Source organism: Astyanax mexicanus, chromosome 4, assembly GCF_023375975.1.
Source record: "Astyanax mexicanus isolate ESR-SI-001 chromosome 4, AstMex3_surface, whole genome shotgun sequence".
Lineage (NCBI taxonomy): Eukaryota > Metazoa > Chordata > Actinopteri > Characiformes > Acestrorhamphidae > Astyanax > Astyanax mexicanus.
In genome coordinates this window covers 45597114-45617802 of record NC_064411.1, presented here as the reverse complement: position 1 = coordinate 45617802, position 20689 = coordinate 45597114, and the positions used below count along the sequence as shown (strand labels likewise).

General features: G+C 36.9%; 1 protein-coding gene across 3 annotated transcripts in view; it reads right to left on the bottom strand.

Annotated features, from left to right (window-relative positions):
• Positions 1-226: 226 nt before the first annotated feature.
• Positions 227-20689, bottom strand: part of LOC103037871 (piezo-type mechanosensitive ion channel component 2) — a 62921-nt gene continuing 42458 nt past the window's right edge. For 2 of the 3 annotated variants that reach the window (XM_022678974.2, XM_022678972.2), the window contains 33 exons: positions 20372-20572; positions 20057-20261; positions 19735-19836; positions 19457-19622; positions 18520-18763; positions 18261-18378; positions 17788-17941; positions 17370-17459; positions 16760-16884; positions 16415-16483; positions 14390-14493; positions 13597-13695; positions 12486-12606; positions 12295-12357; positions 11684-11850; positions 11244-11437; positions 10291-10464; positions 9276-10055; positions 8025-8283; positions 7719-7898; positions 6886-7174; positions 6622-6754; positions 5813-5960; positions 5359-5573; positions 4945-5103; positions 3989-4136; positions 3539-3727; positions 3331-3423; positions 3066-3238; positions 2759-2890; positions 2582-2667; positions 2146-2347; positions 227-1838 (listed from right to left, as the gene is read on the bottom strand). In XM_022678974.2, the coding sequence (XP_022534695.2) occupies positions 1586-1838; positions 2146-2347; positions 2582-2667; positions 2759-2890; positions 3066-3238; positions 3331-3423; positions 3539-3727; positions 3989-4136; positions 4945-5103; positions 5359-5573; positions 5813-5960; positions 6622-6754; positions 6886-7174; positions 7719-7898; positions 8025-8283; positions 9276-10055; positions 10291-10464; positions 11244-11437; positions 11684-11850; positions 12295-12357; positions 12486-12606; positions 13597-13695; positions 14390-14493; positions 16415-16483; positions 16760-16884; positions 17370-17459; positions 17788-17941; positions 18261-18378; positions 18520-18763; positions 19457-19622; positions 19735-19836; positions 20057-20261; positions 20372-20572 (5835 nt within the window). In that variant the 3' untranslated portion in view covers positions 227-1585. The remainder of the gene's footprint in view (positions 1839-2145; positions 2348-2581; positions 2668-2758; positions 2891-3065; positions 3239-3330; positions 3424-3538; positions 3728-3988; positions 4137-4944; positions 5104-5358; positions 5574-5812; positions 5961-6621; positions 6755-6885; positions 7175-7718; positions 7899-8024; positions 8284-9275; positions 10056-10290; positions 10465-11243; positions 11438-11683; positions 11851-12294; positions 12358-12485; positions 12607-13596; positions 13696-14389; positions 14494-16414; positions 16484-16759; positions 16885-17369; positions 17460-17787; positions 17942-18260; positions 18379-18519; positions 18764-19456; positions 19623-19734; positions 19837-20056; positions 20262-20371; positions 20573-20689) is intronic. The other variant, XM_022678973.2, reaches the window with a different exon arrangement.

Sequence of the window (20689 nt, the reverse complement as noted above, 5' to 3'; positions counted from 1 at the left end):
TGACTGTGTGGGCATCTAATGTGTAATAATGCACATAAGCAGTTAGGGGAATACTTAAGCATTTTTCAGTCACATCCAAAGGGACGGCCATTCAGGATTTAGGACCATGTCACCATGGTAACCTCTATTTTGAACACGGAGATTAGGTTGAAAATATCTTTTAAAATATTTGTTTTGGTTTAAAATGATTGCAAGCAAAGCATAACATAAGAAACAAACTAACCTCACCCTTCAGATATGTGCTTTATTTGAAGATCACTACCTTTGGTCAGCTTTTTTCCCCATCCTGTTGTACCATTACTTAGTAAACCTACATTTTTCACATTTCTTTGTCCCTGTAAAAGCATAGGTACATGTGATGTCTTGAAAAGGGGTCAAATATTAATTACTCTCTCATGCTATGACAGCTTTTTATAATGCATAGGTTACAAATGTGACTGTGATTTTTGTATTCAAAATCCCATATAAAGCTCTTCTCAAGTACTCCCAGTTTAGTCAGGGCCTCTACATTATTGTTAGAAGTCTAGAGGTCCTATTCAAATCATGTATGTTCATTATATTTGTGTAATCATGATTTTTGCATTAAAAAAGCCTTTCTCCGCATAAATACTAGTTTTCTCACTGATACATATAGAAATTAAGTGACTATACCCCCCAAAAGTGTATTTAATGAACATATTACCCTATTGCTCTATCCCTTTCGATATAAGCAACTAGTCATTATTTGGCTTTCACGTTACAGTCCTACACCTTTAAACTTGACCAACATGACAAACTCCCAATTCTTGTACATCTCAAAAATGATAACCATCGCTGGAAAGTTCATGCTTTGTCAGTGTCAGCCAGTCACATACAAATAGTGATTAGTGTCTCGTTTTCATTTTATGTGCCTTTTTTCTCTCACCCTGGATGGCGTCTGTCTAACAGCGTTGTATTGTAGATTTAGTCCAATACTCATGGGAAATACACAATGGAAAAAGATGCCATCTTGTAATGAAATGACTGGTGTGTGTTCCTGAGAAAAAGACTGAATGAAAATGCAGTTGTTTGTACAAAATAAATAAGGCATGTGAAGTTTGCCAGATGATTGCTGTGTTGCTGAGTTTCTCCAAACATCTGCAAAACCAGAAGTTGTCTGACTCCTCTTCAGAAAAAAAAGTCTCTTAAAAATCCACTTTGGCCACTTAAAAGTCTCTGAACATAATCACACTGGAATTGTCATCTGGCCTGTCAGTCACTGGAAGGCCATAAAGGCTCATGCATTCCCAGTTGTGAAAAAAAAAATGCAGTGATGCATGGGAAGACATCAAGTCCATTAAAAGCCCTTAAAATTCAAGTGGCTGCAGATCAACTACCTCTTTGAGTACAGTACTGTGTACTCAAGTGTTGGAAGGTGCAGATACGATTACAAATATTAGCTATTATTTGTAATTGTAACTGCTGTACCATGCACTTGTTAAACAAATACATACTACAGCAGCATTAGCCAAATAAAGACTTGTGCTATTCCATGTTATATAGAATCTTCTTCTGCCACAAAGTCAGTGTCCTCTTCCTGGCCATTTTTTTATCATGATCATTGTCCTCACTCTTTCTTCTCTCTGGTCCATTTGATCATTGTCTCTGGAGAGCGGTAGAGGAAGATGAGTTTGGCGTAGAGATCTTCCTCCAGGTCCAGTTCACCAGTTTCTCGCACCAGAAAGATGTCCGTGCAAAGTTTCAAGATCCGATCAACGTTGGGAAGCTCCTCAAACATGATGGTGTGGGAGATTCCGCTGAAGAACTCGCGCACAAACTTGCCAATCACCAACACCACGGACATGTACAGGCCCATGATGCTTAGAGAGAGAAATTCAGCTCAGTTAAGGCCAGTTTCATATCATACACAGTAATCATCTCAATTATCTGATTACAAATACAGTGCATGAGAATTAAAGTGTTTGCAAAAAATAAGTTATCTGTTAAATATTCTATATTTCAACAGCACTTTTTGGATGTGTTTTAGAGGTGAGAAATATGATGCATTATACATCATGCTTTATTGTTTTTTTCATCATCAGATTGGAGTGATGGAATAGAAATGGAGAGTTGCATAACAATATATAATACTTCTTTTTTTTTTTTTTTTTGTAAATGGTTACTTACCCATATCCAGCCAGGAAGCCCAGGCTGGGAGGGCTGACCTGATCACTGAAGATATAGAGCTCCAGCCTTGGAGAATCGTTAATTTTCACAGACTCCAGCTTGAGGAGTCCAAATTTTGTCTGGTTCACAACCCACCATTCTTTATTGCTGTCCTCTGCTCGGTTTAGAAATAGATCAATATCTTCATATTCAATTTTTTCATCTGGAGAATACAGAAAGAAAAGAATGGTTATTTCGGTGGCTGTCCTCAGGTTTATCTCTATAATGAAAATAAATGTAGGTCATGTCAGATCTCTGTCTAGAGATTTTACTGATTATAGCATTTTGTTGTCATTTATTCCTTCATTGGTAAGTCAAGTGAGATCAACACTTAGAAATATTACAGAAACTCAATTTGCCTAAATGTGCTACATCTCAAAATCCCTAACCATCTTACCTGCACCTGTACTTAGCTGCTCAATAAGTTTGGCATTGGAGTCGCTGGGTGCCCGAAGATATCTTGGAAAAATACTTTTGATACACCTAAAAATATGTTTTTTTAAGTGAAACAATTCATCATACTCAAAAAACATTTAAAGACAAACATGGGTATTACTGTAAACTGTAGACTTACACAGGCTTCTTATGTGCATCTGTACTATTGGTTTCAATCAACAGTTTTGCAAGTTGTATTTTTGTTTCTTTGTCCAGGTTGATAATCTTTTTTCCTGTTGCCATTTCAGATTTGGCTCCTAAACTCAGGTTCCTAAACAAGGTCAACAATTAAAAATATCAGTTTTAATGCATAAACATTAATACAATGAACATTGGCAAAGAACAACTTGGTAAACAATTAAATAATTAACATTTATTAGTTAACAGAAGAGTAAAGTATTCATTTTTCAGTCCAAAATTCTGTTAAAATAGACAGCAAGTTGTACCTCTGTATAGACCACGTCATGGTTAAAGGGAAATCTGAGTCAGCCTGATTCAGCATGCCTATTAAGTTCTTCTTGCTTGGGGGGCTGATGGTCCACATTGAGTTGGAGCTTCCCTCCAGGTGGGCTACAGTCAAATCCTGATACACATACGCCTCGAGAAACTGCACTGCAAACTAAACATGAAATAACAAATCTTTAAATGTTCTGTGTTCAAGATTATTATTTTACATTTGAAAACAATTATGACAATAATTAGGTGACTTACTGAATTCTTACTAAAATGCTTAACAAAATTATCAAATTTTGCTGAAGTGATGCTGTTCAGGTTTTTCTGCTGAGCACTCATCGTGAAGATTGGCTACAAAGAGGTAAAACAATGGAAAAGGATTAGGATTTTGATTAACATTGTAAATTTTGTTCCTAAGAATTTTCAACTAACACACCCACACACACACACCCAAAAACACACATACCTGGAACCCTCCGAGAGTAAGACTAACAGAGACATCCAGAGGTGTGTTGACGACACCGGCCACTGACTTGACCAGAGACATGAAGAGCAGGGGGAACCAGACAATGCAGATTAGCAACATCACAATCATGCCACCCATCCCATACTTGACCACCTTCTTCTTCTTCTGGCCCCGGGGCTGTGGGTAGCGCTGGAACACACATACTGAACAGATTAGTGCAAAAATTTAACATTTTCTTTTCAAAAGTCAAACTGTACCAACTGTAGGAAAGCATGTACACTAGTACAGAAATATATTGAAATTATTTTGTATATAATGTGATCAATAAAAAATGACTATGCTGGACAGGGTATTTTCAGTCCTCTTGTGAATCAGGTAAGTTAAGAAAAAAGCTGAAACTGTTAAAACAATATTTATGTTTCTACATCTTGATTACAGCAAGCCTCTTACCTTCTCTGACTCTCTCCAGCACTTCAGAACAAAGATGTGAGCATAAATGTCCTCCACACAGATCCAGCTAGACAAGCTGAGAGTGGTGTCTGTCCAAACCCAGTCCATCACAGCGCGCAGTTCCGTAAGGAATGGAATCAAACGAAACCTTTACAATACAGACAGAATTTAGTTTTCATACTTATTAATTAGAGCAAACATTCCAGATTTAGTCCAGGGTTTCATTCACTTTCAGACTGTCCAACACTTAAAAATTATACAAACTCAGTTATCCAGCACATATCTGATAGGAGCTGAGAAACAAAGAAACTTATCAAAGAAAACTAATAATAACCTGACTAAATTATTAGTGAATTAATTCAGTTCAGGTGAACTGCTATTGAGATTAATAATTCAGTAAGCTATTAACTTAGGAAATAATCCATGTGTAGTGAACTGAAACAAAACCGATGTCATTTTTTATCAGATGAGCCTATTCAGAATGCAAATTTACACTTTAGCATGAACAGAATAATGCATTATGCAAATCCAATTTTATTTGTACATTACTAAAGCTAGTTCATACATTTACACGTTTTGCAGAGATATTTTGTTTATTGATCATTTTACTATGCTCAGTTTCTGCCTTTATCAAGCAAATCATTTACTCTAAATACTTTTAGTATGAACCTTCAGACTGTTTAATACGAATGTAAACAGAGTTTAGGGGCATAATATTACAAGCTATTCATCAGACCATTTCTTGCAATAAATGCAATTCAATCTTATTATTACACTTTATTTCCTTTATGATAAGCAATGTCTATACAAGTTTCTAAAGAGCTACCCTGAACCGAGCATCTTATTATATCTCAAACAATATCAAGCAACCGAATCAATCACTGTAACTCCCTGCAATCCACTGTCTCTAATATCAAGATTTCTGTTCTGACTACTAAGGATTGAGGTGCTCTCACCCTTGGAAGAGAAAGAGGTTGACGTAGTTGTAGCTCTTGGTCAGGAAGTTGCCCAGCACACGAGTAGGGTAACCACAGCGAATCTGATAGGCCGATAGGCCAAAGTAAATACACTTCACAAAGTACCACAGCTGGGCAATTCTATTCTGGCTGAAACGCCTGGTGAGGAGCAGATGGGAGACAGTCTTTATTAATGTTTCAGTACCAAGCCAAATCCAACCACATGACAACTGGAAACAATATAGTCTGTGAAAGCAGCTAATAGCTTTCAATAGATTTGCAACTGCAGCTGAAAATAGCTCTGTACATAATGCTAAACAGCCTCCTAAAATACATATATCATATGGATTATCGTTAAATGCAAGTGAGTTACAAGCAGCACAAACTGCAGAGACAATGTCTAGACTGCTTTACCTTTCTGTCACTCCTGGGAGGATGAAGAACATCCAAAAGTGAATGCCAAACACCAAGACGACCTGAAAAATCACTTTTCCCATCACAGTTTTGCGGAGGTACAGGGCCCGATCCACCACCATTGTGCCAAACTGGATAAGAACCATGACCAAGAACGGTCCTGGCACTTGGTCTTCTGACAATGAGGATGTGATATCTGCTCCTCCCTGGTGTTTCTGAGGGTTACAAATTAATGGGACAAAAACAGTGACTTGGGACATCTAGAACTAGATCAAACAGAATTTAAATAATAGAACAATAAATGACAATATGTTTACAAAGGATTTTCAACTATATATATATATAAAAATAAATATACATATATGTAATTTATCTAAGATTCTTTGATTTTTTTACAGAATTTTCAGAACTGCCAAAATTTAATTAAACAATCAAACAGTCAGATCTTAAATACCCCGAAAGCCCAGAAGCCAAAGACAATGATGATGAAGTCGACAGTGTCTGCCAGGAACATAAGGACATAGACGTCAGTCACAGCGCTATAATCAGGATGGATCAGGTTGTAGAAAAATTGACGAATAGGCAAGTAGATCTCCATTGCTCTGGTAAAATCATAGAGAACAACAGAGAAATGTCAGTAACAATAAAAACAAACAATTAATATAAAGGATCATTGGACAAAATAACATCGCAAACATACCATATTTTTTGCACTATAAGGCACACTTAAAATCCATTTTCCCAAAAATCGTCAGTGCGCCTTTTAATCCAGCGCGTCTTAGAGGGAAAAACTATCAGCCTGTAGCCTGCTCCTAAGCCCAGCTAGCACTGCTGGAGCAGTTAGCTAGTAAAGCTAATGCTCCAGCCTAGTGCAGTAGAAATTCGGAAATCCAAGCTTACTGTTAATAAACAGAAGCGCTATAATCAGTTTTCAGAATAGAGATCTGTGTAGATTAACATCCAGCGCTTGATTGACTTCAACTGTTTTGTTTACTAAGCCTATTTTTGCTTACTTTATTTAGCTACCCACCACCCCCTCCCCCCACAAAACAGAGCGGCGAGACCTGCTAAATTAGAAGTTCCTTAAAGTGCCTCTTAAAATGCACCTTATAATCCAGTGCGCCTTGAAAATATTTGAAAACAGATCAGAAAATAGACGTTTATTGATAGCCCCGCCCCTCGTATATGATCAGCCGTCTGAAAATTGATATTCACATTTTTTACATGCTGACCAGTAAGTTCTGTTTATCTATGTCAACTTACTTTTTGAGGAGAAAGACCTTGGCTTTGATTAGCTGCTCTCGAATCTTTTCGATAATGAGCTCTTTGCGAGTCTTTGGCTGTACATCGGCCTCACTGCTCTCCCTGCGAATGCTGTTTTTTGTGCTTGTGCTGCCTGGGAAATGCATGTTTAAATATAATAATGCACATTTTAAGCAATAATAAATAATGCAAATGAATGTAACAATAAAAAGTCACAAAAAACAATGATATGCTATAAAAATATAGCACTTTTTTTCTTCTCACCTCTTTTGGAGCGCATAGATGAGTTGCGAGACAAGTGTGAGGTACCACTGGAGCTTTTTCGCCTCTGGTATGTGCAGTGTTCAGGGTAGCGCATGTGTATGTGCACCTGAGCAGAGTCAATTGAGGTGCCCATGCCAAAAGACTTTAAGGAGTGAGGGGATAAGCTTTTTTTCTCCTCTTCAGCTGGGATCATCACTGTCATTTTCTCTTCATCCTCAGACTCCTCACGATGAAGGGGTGTATCTTTCTTTTTAGCTTTGGGGTCATCCTCATCCCACAGACCATGGCACTTAAAGCAGAGGGGGAAACGTAAACAATTGTTGTTTACAAAAAAATGAGAAAATATTCTCTGAATGACTAAATTTATTTGAACAGGCAATTAAAAGGGAAAAAAGAGCATGAAAGAAAATATGACACAAATATCACACAATGTAGTCCAGGTTGTGTACTGAATATAGTTGCTGTCATAGTCAAATCTTTTTATACACACACACACAAATGTTTTATATGATTTTTGTGAAAACATGAATTGTAAAATGGAAAATAAAACATCATGCCATTAAAGTAGCTTCTCAGGTAATGTTACCATTTAATACGATAACATGTTTTATTCAGAAACATGCTTGTGTGTGTATTTTTTTTTGTGTAGGTTACATTTTGTAACCTAAATATGTCAAACGTGGACATTTGCTGGAGGTCAGGCAAGTTTCTCTTATGGCTATAATTGAGCTAAACTGCATATTTAGAATATTCAGCAAGATTTGGCAATGGATGTTAATGTCAGTTTTGACCCACAAATGAAATATTATAAATATACAAATGTAGAAATGCACCTTCAGAATGGAGCGATGAAAGAAGAGAGTGAGCAGCTGGATAAGGTCATAATGAACATAACCATCTTTTTTCTCAACACCAATGATGTTAGGAGGGTGATAAGGTTTATTCCTGTCAATCATGTTTTGGTTGAAGGGGAAAAAGCTGAACTGGAAGAAGTATTTGATGACAATGGTCACCTGAAAAAATTGAGTGTGATCACAATTACTCACAATCTGCACTGTAGAATAAAATTGTGTAGCCATATTGATGTTTTACAGTACATTTTGCAGGACAAGAAACTATATAATAAAAAATGCCCTTGCCTCTGTGTAAACAATTGCGGTCATCCAGAAGCGTTTGCTGGGCCGTGGCACAGACAACATCGCCCACAAAAATATAAGGATGGGTAGCACCAGTGTTACCATGGAAGCTGAAATCATGTGATTAAGGATGATGACTAGATAGCTGACCATTTCAGAATGTGCCACCAACAGGTTGTAGAGGGCATAGCACAACTGCAGTCCCAATGGCTGGGTCTTGTAGAAACGCTCAGAGCCCTCAAGCTCCTCATCATAGAACATTCTGAAAAATAGAGAAAACAAATGAAATTGCAATATGTTTTAAATGTGTGTGTAATATTGTATATCTGTTTTAATTTACACATTTACAATGCATATAATTGAGATACCAATTTTATATATTTAAAAGTAAAGAACATTTCCTTTTTTCACTTCTTTATTCACTTTCTATTATACCATTAATTTCAATTATTTCCAAGGTACTATTAAAGCATAGTAACAAATCCCTTAAGTATTTTTCTTCCAAACTACAAAAGTTTCAGCTACAGGTTACTTCAGGGTATCTGCAGTTACGGGGAAATTAAATGTAATACTTTTAATACCACTCAAAAAAGATCACTTTTACAATAACAAAATCGCAAAACTCACACAACACTGATATTCAGTTCACAGACTTGTGATTCCTGTGCTTTCTATTAATATTAAAACATAAAATAGCAGTTTTGCACGTAAAACAGGACTGTGTGTACTCTTCAAATAGGGTCCAACATTTGGATTAGATAACCCCATGCCTACAGTTTCCGAGCGTGTACATTAACTGTTAGCTAAATGTAATGAACGCTAGTTTGTAAGGTAGTTTGAATATCCAATTCGGAAACAGTAACAGGCAATTGCCACAAAATTGCACTTACAGTCTGAGGTGATTTTATGACCAAGAAGATTAAAGGATTAAAGGATTAAAGTCATTTTATAGATCAGCAGATACCCTGTTGTTTACAGATCCTGTTATTTACGCACACTGTAATAACATGTGGATTAAGAGGTTTTGATACTTTTTTGGGAACTGTGTACTGCACAAAACATGGAAATTTAATTAAGATTGCTCACAATACAAATATTATAAAATACACTGTATGTTTGTTTCAGTTTAACTTAGTCAGTAAAACTTGTAGAGCGAAAAAATTGTAGAGCGAAAAAATCCCCCTTCATTAATCATGTTTCAACAAACACTTTAACTAAACGTATATAACGTGAAGGACAGTATACAGGGCATACTTGTTAAGCAGCAGCTCACTGGCAGTGAGATCTGTGGTCTGAGAGGGCAGCAGCGAGTCATCCAGGTCTGATCGGCTGTCTGAGGTCATCAGCATCAGTCTCTTGTCGTTGTCGCTTTCATCTGAACTTATAGAGAGCCTGTCAAAGCTCACAGCCTTGCTGTAGCTGGGTGGCACATCTGCATCTGATGTGTTAGGGACATCTGTGTCTGGGGTGAAAAGCTGACCAGCTCCCCGGTCTATAAGTATATAATCTGGGTCAGAGGACTCACCGTCAGTCCTTCTGGGACTCTGATCACTGACTTCGTCCTCTATCCTGCACTGTTCCTCATCCTGCTGGTCTTCAGCTTCCCATTCAGTTAATTCAGGGCTTTTATCTTCAGCCTCTTGCTCAGGTTCAAAGTCATGCTCTAGTTCACACTCCTGATTCAGCTCCTGCTCTGGTCCAAGTTCCTGCTCTGTTTCAGACTCTATATCTAGTATGAACTCTTGCTCAAGCTCCTGCTCCTGCTCCTGCTCAGGCTCAGGCTCAGGCTCAGCCTCAGGCTTGGGCTCGGGCCCGGAATCAGGACCAGGCTCAGACTCCTGTTCTGGCTCATGCTCCTGGTCTGGTTCAGTGTCTTGCCCTGATTCAATCTCCAGGGATTTCCAAGGGCCTTGTTCTTCAAGCTGTTTAGGGCTCTCTTTTTTGGCCTGTGACTGGTCCTGCTCATCTTCCGCTTCCTCAATGGTGTCATTGGTGCCTTGCCGTGAAAACAGAGTAATGCACTGAGTGGCTTCACTGTTGACAAAAAATTCAAAACGTTTTTAAAATATATTTGGAAAAGCTACATGCCACCCAAAAGTCTACTGAGCAGTCTAAAAGCTAATAAAACAAAAGGTAAACAAAAGCTCAATCATAGCACTGAATACACATATTTTATTTCTATACCTCCTTACATTAACTAAACTCTAAAATCTAAGTAGAATGGTTAGGTGATGGGATGAATGACAGAAGATGTAACTGCATTAGAGACCTGGAGATGGCACTGCTGCAGCTGTCTCCGGATGAGTTTGACATGTCCAGGCCATACATTTTGCGTAGTTTGGGCCGAGCACGTTCGCTGGTTTTGGGTACATGGTGTGGCATATCATCCAGGTCATCCAGAGTGGACTGGCGAGAAAAAAGCATGGTGGCCTCTGTGTTTGCACTGATGGATAAAGACATGGAGAGTTGGAGAAATGGAAACATAACAGAAATGAAAAAAGCAACTAAAAGATGAATAACAATATGATGATCAATTTACTAGTTAAGCTAAAAGATTTAAAGTATACAACTTTAACTACACATGAACATACTGTACTCTACACACCCAACTGTAACTGCAACTGCTGAACTACACAGTAATTAAAGTTCACTCTTTAGTATAGTAACTAAGTTTAAACACTATAAATTCCAGCTCTGCCCTCGTGCATTTCATTGCACATATACAGGCACATCTTTGTATTTGCTATGCGGTATTTACTTATCAGATTTCGTTAAACCCAAAGGTTTTACCTGAACAAAGAGTGTGGATCCTACAAAGCAAATTAATTTTATGTATGTGTATAATGCTTGATGTGAAATGTAACAAAAGCCAGCTGGTTTAATGCAGTAACAAAAAATAGCTAATGATTATGTCAGTGAATCTTGTGAGATTTCATATTACATAGATTTAACTATGATTTGTTAAAACTGCTTTCCTACAAATATGATTATAGAAGGGAAGTTTGATTGAAATGTTGTAAAAATGTAATCCCTTGAACATGCTTACGTAGTTAGCATTTATTTTAATCTTATTAATCATATTTCTCAGTAATTATTAGGACTCTGATCACAGGGCAAGCAATTAGACAAAATCAGCAACAGCCAATCTGAAATTCAGTGTTGTCATAAACATGTGAACAATATAGACTTAATTAATGCACTGTTGTTTGCTTTGTCACATACCTAGACATGCTATCTCTGGACATCACAGAGTCTTGACTGTCCATAGTGTAGCCCCTGCGTCTTCGGCGGACCCTGTGAGAACCTGATGTTGAGTCCTCCTCGCTGATCTTGTCCAGGCCAGATTCCCGGGACGCATTTAGACGCAACTGTTTCTGGTAGTACACCTGGATGTTCTCACGTGAAGGCACATTACCCTGTGGGATGACATTAAATTTGAGCTTCTTTGGAGACCACTTAGTACCATATACCTTATACCCAGTTATAGTACGAAATAAGAGCAATTACAGGATTTATTTTATTTTCAGTTTTGTTGGATTACAAGCAAACAGATGGGTGCAAATAGTATTTTGTTTCAGTGTATTTATATGGGTTTGCATGGTTCACATTTGGAAAATCACTTTTCAGCAGTAAAAGGGTGCTTAAATGTGTTTGTTCAGTACCTTTTTAACCTCTCTGGTAAGCATACAGCGCTCAATGCGCAGCACAGTGGAGATGTCAATATACTCTCTACAGACAGAGTTGATCCACACAGTCAGGCTTTCGACTGTGGTCAGGAACAGCACCCATGTGAACTTTATTATGTTGAAAACCCTCTTTATGATGTTATCTGTTACAAAAAAACAAACAAAATGCATTTAAAGCACTTATTGTAAATTGAAATGTCACATATGAAATACATGCCTATAATTATAGTTTAATTTAATAAAGATGAATTGCGAACACAAACATAAAATACACTGATGTGAGCTATGTTTACTTGTAGGTCATTAAAAAGTTCAGCAATTCTGTTGCATTGTAAAATCTGTTGGATTTTACCTGATAAAAAAATGTGGCGGGCAATATGAAAGTTCCAGATCATACAAATAATTCTGTTATTATAATAGAAAACATACTTTTCTGAGCATATCGTAGATATAATAATTTCTTGTGCAAAGTAAATATTGATAAAATTATTCACTTTTGAATACTATTGTAAACAACAGAAATTATTTGATATGTCACCAACTGGAATTGTTAGTACATTAAAAGCTCGCTGTGTTTGCAAACATACCTGGGCCTTTTTTCTCCTCTGTGCTTTGCTGTTCCTCTTCCCCTACTTCAATTGCCACATGTCCTGCACATGGACACACACACACACACACACACAGTGCTTCAAGCTCCACAGAATACTTTAGACATTCCACGTTTGTTTGAGAGATAAGAATGTTGTGTGGGTAATACTTTAAGATGGGTGTACTGCACCTTCTGTCTTTTCCTTTCTATGTTTATGTCCTCTAGTGTATCTTTTCCAGAAGTGACGCCGCTCTTTTCTTCTCTCTTTCAGAGCTGTTTTGGAGTCTGTGACCCATGCATGGTACACAAACTGTGGAGCAACACTAGTCAGAGGTTTTAAACAATTCTGGCTAATTAAATGAATGACAACAAATCACAGAACGTTCACAGTGCAAAGCACCAGCCCGAATTCAAATAATCATTCTGCATTGCACACAAATCTTTAAAACAAAATGCATAGGGCTAAGATAAGAAATCTCAATCACCTCAATATCTATGTAATTACGGACCTTTTTTCCATTTTTGCTTACATTTTAATTATGTGAATCCAGGCAACACAAACCAACATAGATGGACAATGCAATGGCTAGAGTTTATTTTGCCCCACTGATACAGAATAGAATCTAGTTAATCAGGCTTGTTGGAAAATTCTTGTTTTGTCTGACTACAGTGAGGCAAGGCAAACACATATTTTGGATAACAAAGCACAAGAGCACAACAGAATTTCAACAAACATATCAACAGCAACAAAGACAATGACCCCGTTTACATTTAATCACTTAATGTGTCTTGAGTATCCGAATTTTATCTGGATGAGGCCAATCCACATTGAAATGCAATAAAAAAACAGAGATACAAAATTATATTTGAATATTTTATAAATAGTCAAAATGATGATATTTAAAATAAGCAGGTTTGCATATTCTGTCCCTCAGAAATATCAAATTTTAGTTACCATTTCTAAAAGCATGTAGTTAAAATCATACACGCATACAATCCAACATACCAATGTTTGGATTCAGCACAGATCCATGAAGTGATCAGGTGCGAACGGGGTAATATGACTCAAAAATACATGCTAACCAATGATGATGATGTCCTAAATAAATAAATAAAGAAAGAGTCTGCAGAGCTTTTCCATTTCATGCTGATTTGTCTTGGACAATATTTCAGACCCAATTTTATGACCCCATTAACACAACAAAAAGCACCATGGGAGAGAAACAAAAGGCTCTGCCAACAGGACACTACAATCAAACTCAAGCAATCAGACAATGCTAGCATAACTCTTGGGTGATACCTTGGCTGCCCTTATAATATACTGCAGGATAGTTTTGGGCAGTTTTATGATAGACCTGGGTAAAGCCAGCACAGCTGAGGCAAACTTTCCGATCGCTCGCTGAGGAGAAAGGACAGAGCGAGCCAGAGTTAAAAAGAAAAAAAAACTTACTTAGAAAAAGGCACTGAGTTAGTGGGTTTAAGAGAAACACAAAACACCTCCTGTGTGTCTTTAAAGGAATAGTTATAGATGTGGCCAAATGCCAACTTTAGCTTTTGTTTGTGGTGGGGGCACTAAAGCTGTATTTGGTAACAAACTAATTTGTAAATATAGAACTATATTTAATTAGACTTGCTCATTGTTTTAAATAAAAACACCAACATCAGTCTAAATAAACTGGAATAAAGCACTTCCTAAAAACAAAAACTATGAGAATGTAAAGATGAACTGTTTCTATTGCTTATACTGCACTAATTCTGCACTGAACCAAAGTAATTAAACCAAAATCACAGTATAAAATCACAATGCACTTATTTCTTTCTTAAGAAACGTAACAGTTGTTGTTTGAGTGGTTTATACTTCCAAAGCATCCATTTCACAGGCCAGTTACATATATTGTATACATTTTATTTGTAACACAAGTGACTAATAACAACCTTTCTTAATACATTATAATCTGTGGCTACTTAAGATCATAATATAACAATGAAGCACTGTTTTATTGTTCACAACATTTTTGGCCAAACATTTTTTACTATTCAACACATCCAGGCCCAACTTTTCTTTGCTTCTCTCAAGCTTAAGCTCAGTTTACCTGGAATGCTGATTTCTTTGGAGGTTCCTCATCTTTTTTCTCCTCCTCTTCTTCCTCCTCTTCACTGTCTGTCTCAAAGAGGTAATAATCCCCACTTCTCACCACTGAGAGAAGAAAGGTGGGAAAAGTGAAGACAAAGGCTCTAGTCCAATCAGCAGCACAACACAACAGCAGTAGGACAGATGACATCTGTTCAGCTTGAAACAAACTTACCACATTATTTAAAAAGAACCTATGAACCTGGTAAATGTTAGCAACACAAAATGAACCAGAGACAGCTAAATATTAAAAACAAAACATTAAAAAATAAGGAAACTGTAAAGAAGAAAGTTTTTATTAAATGTTGAACAGGCTTTTAAACACATACCCCTTTAACGAATAAATTAACAGGTCACGTCTGATAATAGGCAAGTATTAAATAAGCAACTATTCTAAATCTTTCTATTCTTTTAGAGAATATGGCCAGCATAAGTTAGTGCCTATTAAATAAATTAATAAAACAGCATCATGAATCAAGCAGAATTAATCATAACAATTGTAAAAACTGACATTTTTCTACTTTGTGCTCAGTTTTATACTGCAGAACAGATAGATAATCAAGTAGGGATACTGCCTGGTGTCCTTGAACAGAAGAGCCAAAATATGGGAGAATGGGAGGGCAGGGGTAATATTATGGAATGTGCTTAAACCAAAATATAATGAACCACATAGAAATAGAATTTATTTCTATGGCTGAGAAAGCAACCAATGAAAGCAAATTATGTCTAGTCTGATCCGACAGACATAATTTTATTGGTTTTGAAAAAGTGGAATTTAGCTGAAATTTAGCTGGACTAATTTTGAATGGATTTCATATTTTTATGGGTGCAGTTACAACAAAAATGCTAACTTGGCTAAACATGACAAAAGCTGTGTTCACATTACAAGCTTGATTACTCAATTACAATTTTTTGCTTAGGTCAGATCTGGTTCTTCTCACAGTTGTCACAGCTGTCCTCACGGTAATCTGACCATTCACATTCATGTCTCATGCTCATATCCGAATTAGATATGCGTCCAATCTAGGACATAACATGAAAGTGACTCCAATATGATTTGGAGAGTTCAGATTTGACAGATTTTCACAGTGCTGAAAATAAATTCGATTTGTGTCACACTGACACAAAAAATCTTTTCAGTAATTTTAGTAACTCTAGCCTGGTAAGTGAATGTAGCCAAATCTGGTATTTGGAACCATTAGCCATGTTAGCATTCCTGGTTGGACAATTATTGTCCCAGAAGAATACAAAAACACTGCTGTCAGATCAAAACCTCATAAAACGGTTTTCATGTTTTATTTTTATTTTATATCATTTCAAAATGCCAGCGAACTGTCAAATGTCCAAAGGTGTCTGCTGGGGAATTTATTTCCATTTTGGAGATACAAGGTTTTGTTCAGACCATGACTGTATAGAAAAGGTGAAATATACAAGTAAAAGCTATTTGTTTCACCTATTCAGTGCATTCTGCAAATGTGTTTATGTCTGATTGGGAAAGAGAGAGCTTGCACCCCGATACTTTGTGTCTAAAAAAACATGACAGGGAATGATAAACTCCCTCTTTGAAACAAAGCAGAGTGATTCTTAACTGTGGGCTCTGGAGATTTGGTAATTTATCAAGTCCAAAAATATTACTGCAGGTTAAAATCACCCAGACATTACCAATTTTCCTTAGTTAAGAAGTGTCATATACATATCTATTTAAGGAGTTTATTAATCTTTTACTAATTTCTGTGATTTTCACAAATTATAAATGTTCTATAGGGACCTATATTTTACAAATGCACATTTCCTGGGTATTTTCAGCAAACATTTATCAGTATTTTGAGAAGCCTTAAATAGATGTAGGAGAATTATAAGGCCTGGGTGATGGTATTTGTTGAATGGTCAGTCTCACTGAGCCCTGATGCAGTATGGAAATCCTCTGAGTTCTGGTCAAGGACACAAGGAGCATTTAGAGCAGAGGAAAAAATGATGGAAAACCTACTAGAAGCATGGTCAACCCAAGGCCTCCACCACTGCTTTTTTTTGGCCTTGGCTTTCTCTTTCTCTGCTCCTACAATAAAATGGTGGCAAGATCATTATTAAAGCTGTAACCATTAAGTGCAAAACATGCAAACAAGTAAAATTACGTAACTTATTATTTTTTATGAAGCAGCAATTTAAAACAACATACACCAAACTTTAGGCAATACCCTATTCACTGAAATTCTGTTTGGCCTACAGTATTCTTTCTCTTGAAAGACCATACACAATTATGGTCTTTAACCATACAGTTACCATTCAGTTATTCAAACATATTCCCTTTTAATTCCCTTTGAGTCTTCCATACCATCATCGTCATCTTCTTCTTCTGGTGGAATAAGGTTCTGCCCATCTCCAGATTCCTGAGTCATGCTCAGCATCTTCTCCTTGCCTTTCTTAAACTTCTGCTGCCGGGTTTTAATGCGGTCCATTCTGTGTTAACGTATTCACATTCATCACAGATATGATTCTCATTTCAGCTAACAAATTTCAAGAATGATTAAACTGTGAGATACTTATTAGTATCTGACTGGAAATGTGCATGAATTACAAACAAACAGTAAGCTCATGTTGTAAGATGCTATGATTTTTTTCTTTAGGAGGTCCATAGTTAAAAACACTTTGCATAGATTAGCATAAAACAGCCTTTTGCTCTTCTTTTTTTAAAGAACAGTCATGCAAAATATGTATACATTGTATTATTAAACCATTATATTAGCTGGGTATGACAGGAAGAGGGAGCAAAAAAATAAGTTGCATGCACTGATTGGATTCTCTTTTTGGTTGCATTTTTTTTTTCAATAAACAAACGTACAAGATACGATAAACACATATAGCATGTTATACCATGAAATAGGTTACCAATGCAACCATAGTACAAAGATTAGTGTTCAGCAATGTGTGGGTGTGTTTCTCACTGTCTCTTAAGTTGCTCCATGGACTTGTTCTCCTCCTCCAATCGAGCTCTTACGGCCTTCACTATGGAAGCTTGGAAAAGCTCTGCTCCTCTGAGGGACAAAAGGAAAGAATTTCATAAAAGGTTAGCAAAACTCTTGGATGGCTTGTGTCCAGAACAGAGTAAGTCAGTGTGTTTAAGAGGGCAATTTCTAAAACTGTTTTTATCTCCCAGGACTGAATTTGAACACCTCTAATATGTCTATTATTACTTTCATAGCATTGCAAGAATAGACTATAAAACTGCATAATGCTTTAAAGTACTACAAGCAAAAATTCCATTAGTGAGATAAAATTTTGAAGCCTGTGTTTCCATGGCCTGAGCGAGGTAAAAAATAATATATGTATGAATGTATGTATGTGTGTAAAAACACAGGTCACCTAGAAGCCAGTATCTGGCCAGCACGAATATCAGCCACCACATGTAGGAAGTAGTAGCTCATGAAAACACGCCTCTGGAGAAGCAAAAAGCTGAAACAGATGCTATCCCAGATGATGCCTGCTTCATCCTTTGGCAAGTCACATCTGTCCTGAGCTAAACACAAACACACAACAAACCAATGACATATCACAATAAAACCATGTAATACAAAGATACATCTAAATGTTGCCAAAATCATTTCACAGATATAGACTATAAAGCAGTGATAAAAAGCTGACTACAAACATTATGAAAACTCCGGTGTTTAAGCATGGACATAACAATAATAAAATAGAACTGGTATATTTTGGGAGCATGTCAAAGAAAAAAAAATTTTTTGGCTGCGCTCCAAACAAATCCACTGTTCAATACTGCAGTGAAATTAATGCAGATTGTGATGTCAAAGTGTGCCACATGTCAGCAAGATACATACATGGGATAGATGCCGTATTAGGTGGAGTATACTCTTTGATGGTGCAGGCCAGACTCAACAGTTGAATCAACCAGCAGCTATTTTTTTGCATGCTATCGATATAGCCACAAGCAAGAAGCTGCACAAAAAAAGTGAAAACAAAATTAGAACTTCCATATCGTGTCCACTATTAAATGATATGTTTATTTTACTATTAAACCTTGAATAACAGATTCTGCTACATTTAAATTGCAATGCCAACTACAAATTTGTGTCTTACAGAAAAGATGTTCTTCATAGTGATGACAAAGACATTGTAGGCTATTAGGAAATCCCAGTAGTGGAGAAGCTTTTTGATTGGCTTGAGCAGAAGCTCTCCTCCAAAGAGCAGGAAGTAAAAGCATGCCACCAAGTAGCCCATGCAGAAGATACTGATGCGTGTTGTGCCCGTGATGAAGATAATGGTGAGAACAAACCAGAAGAGGTAGCTGAACATGATCACCTTCAGCATGTCCAGATAGGATCTGAAAAACACCCATACTAAATTATCACTGCTCATAACAAGTACAACTATCAGTGCCATTATTATGGTTCATCTGGTAGGCACTATAAGGCCTTACGCAAACTGATGATTCACACCATCTTGTATATACAAATACAACTGTTAAAATTCAGGAATTAAAAAATATATGGAAACTGTTGGTTACAACCATGTGCTTTGTGATAAACTGGCTGTTTTGTCTTATTCTTTTATGAGTATTATATTGATAGTCCGGTTGATACCTGGAGCACTTTCTATGTATATTCATATACAACGTGAGTGCTTGCTATCTAGGCTCTAAAAGCTGGCATGTATGGATCTTTATCAGCTGAGTGCACTCTAAGCCTCTTCCCCACCTGGGTGTGAACTACACCTTTCCTCACATTACCACTCACTGCCAAAGAAGATGTGTGTGGAAATGTAGCATGTTAGATCCTGCTTGTATTCATTCTTTAATGCTGACCAAGTAACAATTTTCTCTTGCCATTGTTGATCTAACATTAGAGACCCTTTGGGCACATCAGAGCCTTAAATAACTTAGAGAGTATTAATACAGATATGTTACAGATATGTACTGTTAAAATAAACTATACTCCAATTAGTATTTTATAAGGAGATGCAGTGTCATCCAAAGCGAGCTTTAACCATGTTTGTGTATGTATTTGTGTGTTAGCACCTGCAGTGTATAAAGTCTGGCACAGGATTGTGGACACTAAACGAAGCTGCATCCAGATCTCTGCAAATTTCTACATTGTCTCCTGCCATTAAACGTACTGCTGCCTTATTCTCCTCATCAAACACTTGCCGCTGCAGAGAAGCACTTAACAGTAACATAAAGTCATCTGGAGAACAAAGAAAGAGAGAGAAAAAGAGGTAGAAAGAGATGAATGAAAATGGTCAGAGAGAAGAAACAAGCGCAGAGGAAGCAGAGTAAATTGTACTGTAATGACTCACACAGAAGAAACATGGAGTTTGGTCTGGTGCTGAAATCAGGCAGGAATAGCCACTTAATGACGTTGGAGTTTGTTGTACTGGAAGGAAATCTCCAGGGATAATCTGCATGAACACCACAAAGTTAATTATCCGAGCTAAATTAACATAATCTATAAATCTGCAATAAAGATACAATGTATTAGGATAGTTAGACAGTGCTAACTGATGGCTTTGGTTCCCTGATACTTTCAATTTAATGTGAGCCATGTTTAACACTTTATGAATTATAGTTTTATGAACATTCAGACACAAATTAAGTGCATAGGCCCACAGTGACACTCACCACTACAAGCTGCTGGTGGGATGCCTATACACATAGCATACTGGAAGGTGATCATGCAGGCTAGAAAGCAGCAGTATTTAGGCCAAATCTCAGCAATAGCTTTTCTTCTGCGCCTGTACATCACTGCTGCCAGTGCAAAGGCATGCAACATGGAGTAGAAGTCCATCCGCTGGCCAATCACATTCACTGCTAGTAGAAAACACACCTAAAATGAAGAATAGATTGCATCGATTATGAAGGGAGGAGCACATGTACTTGTACTAAAAATTACATAAAAAATAATCTAACACATTTAAAACACGTAATCTGACATACCTCTACACCAAATTTGTAGAAGGAGTAATTAATGAAGTATTTGATGCAGTTGATGATACCATTGTCAAGGTGCTGGCGAGTGATATCATGAAAGATGGTTCTGGAAGGGGGAGGAGAAAGTTTGTTGTGTCGCCGAAAATACTCCTGATGTCTGTAGATGGTAACTTCAAAAGCCAAAATGGCCACGATTAGTAAGTCATTCTGAAACATAGAGGACAAAGACGTACAAAACAGTTTTCAGTAATGTGTGTCACTGTAAAAAACATACACAGGCAATAATACTGAAAAGATTATACAGACATATTTTGCTCAATTTGT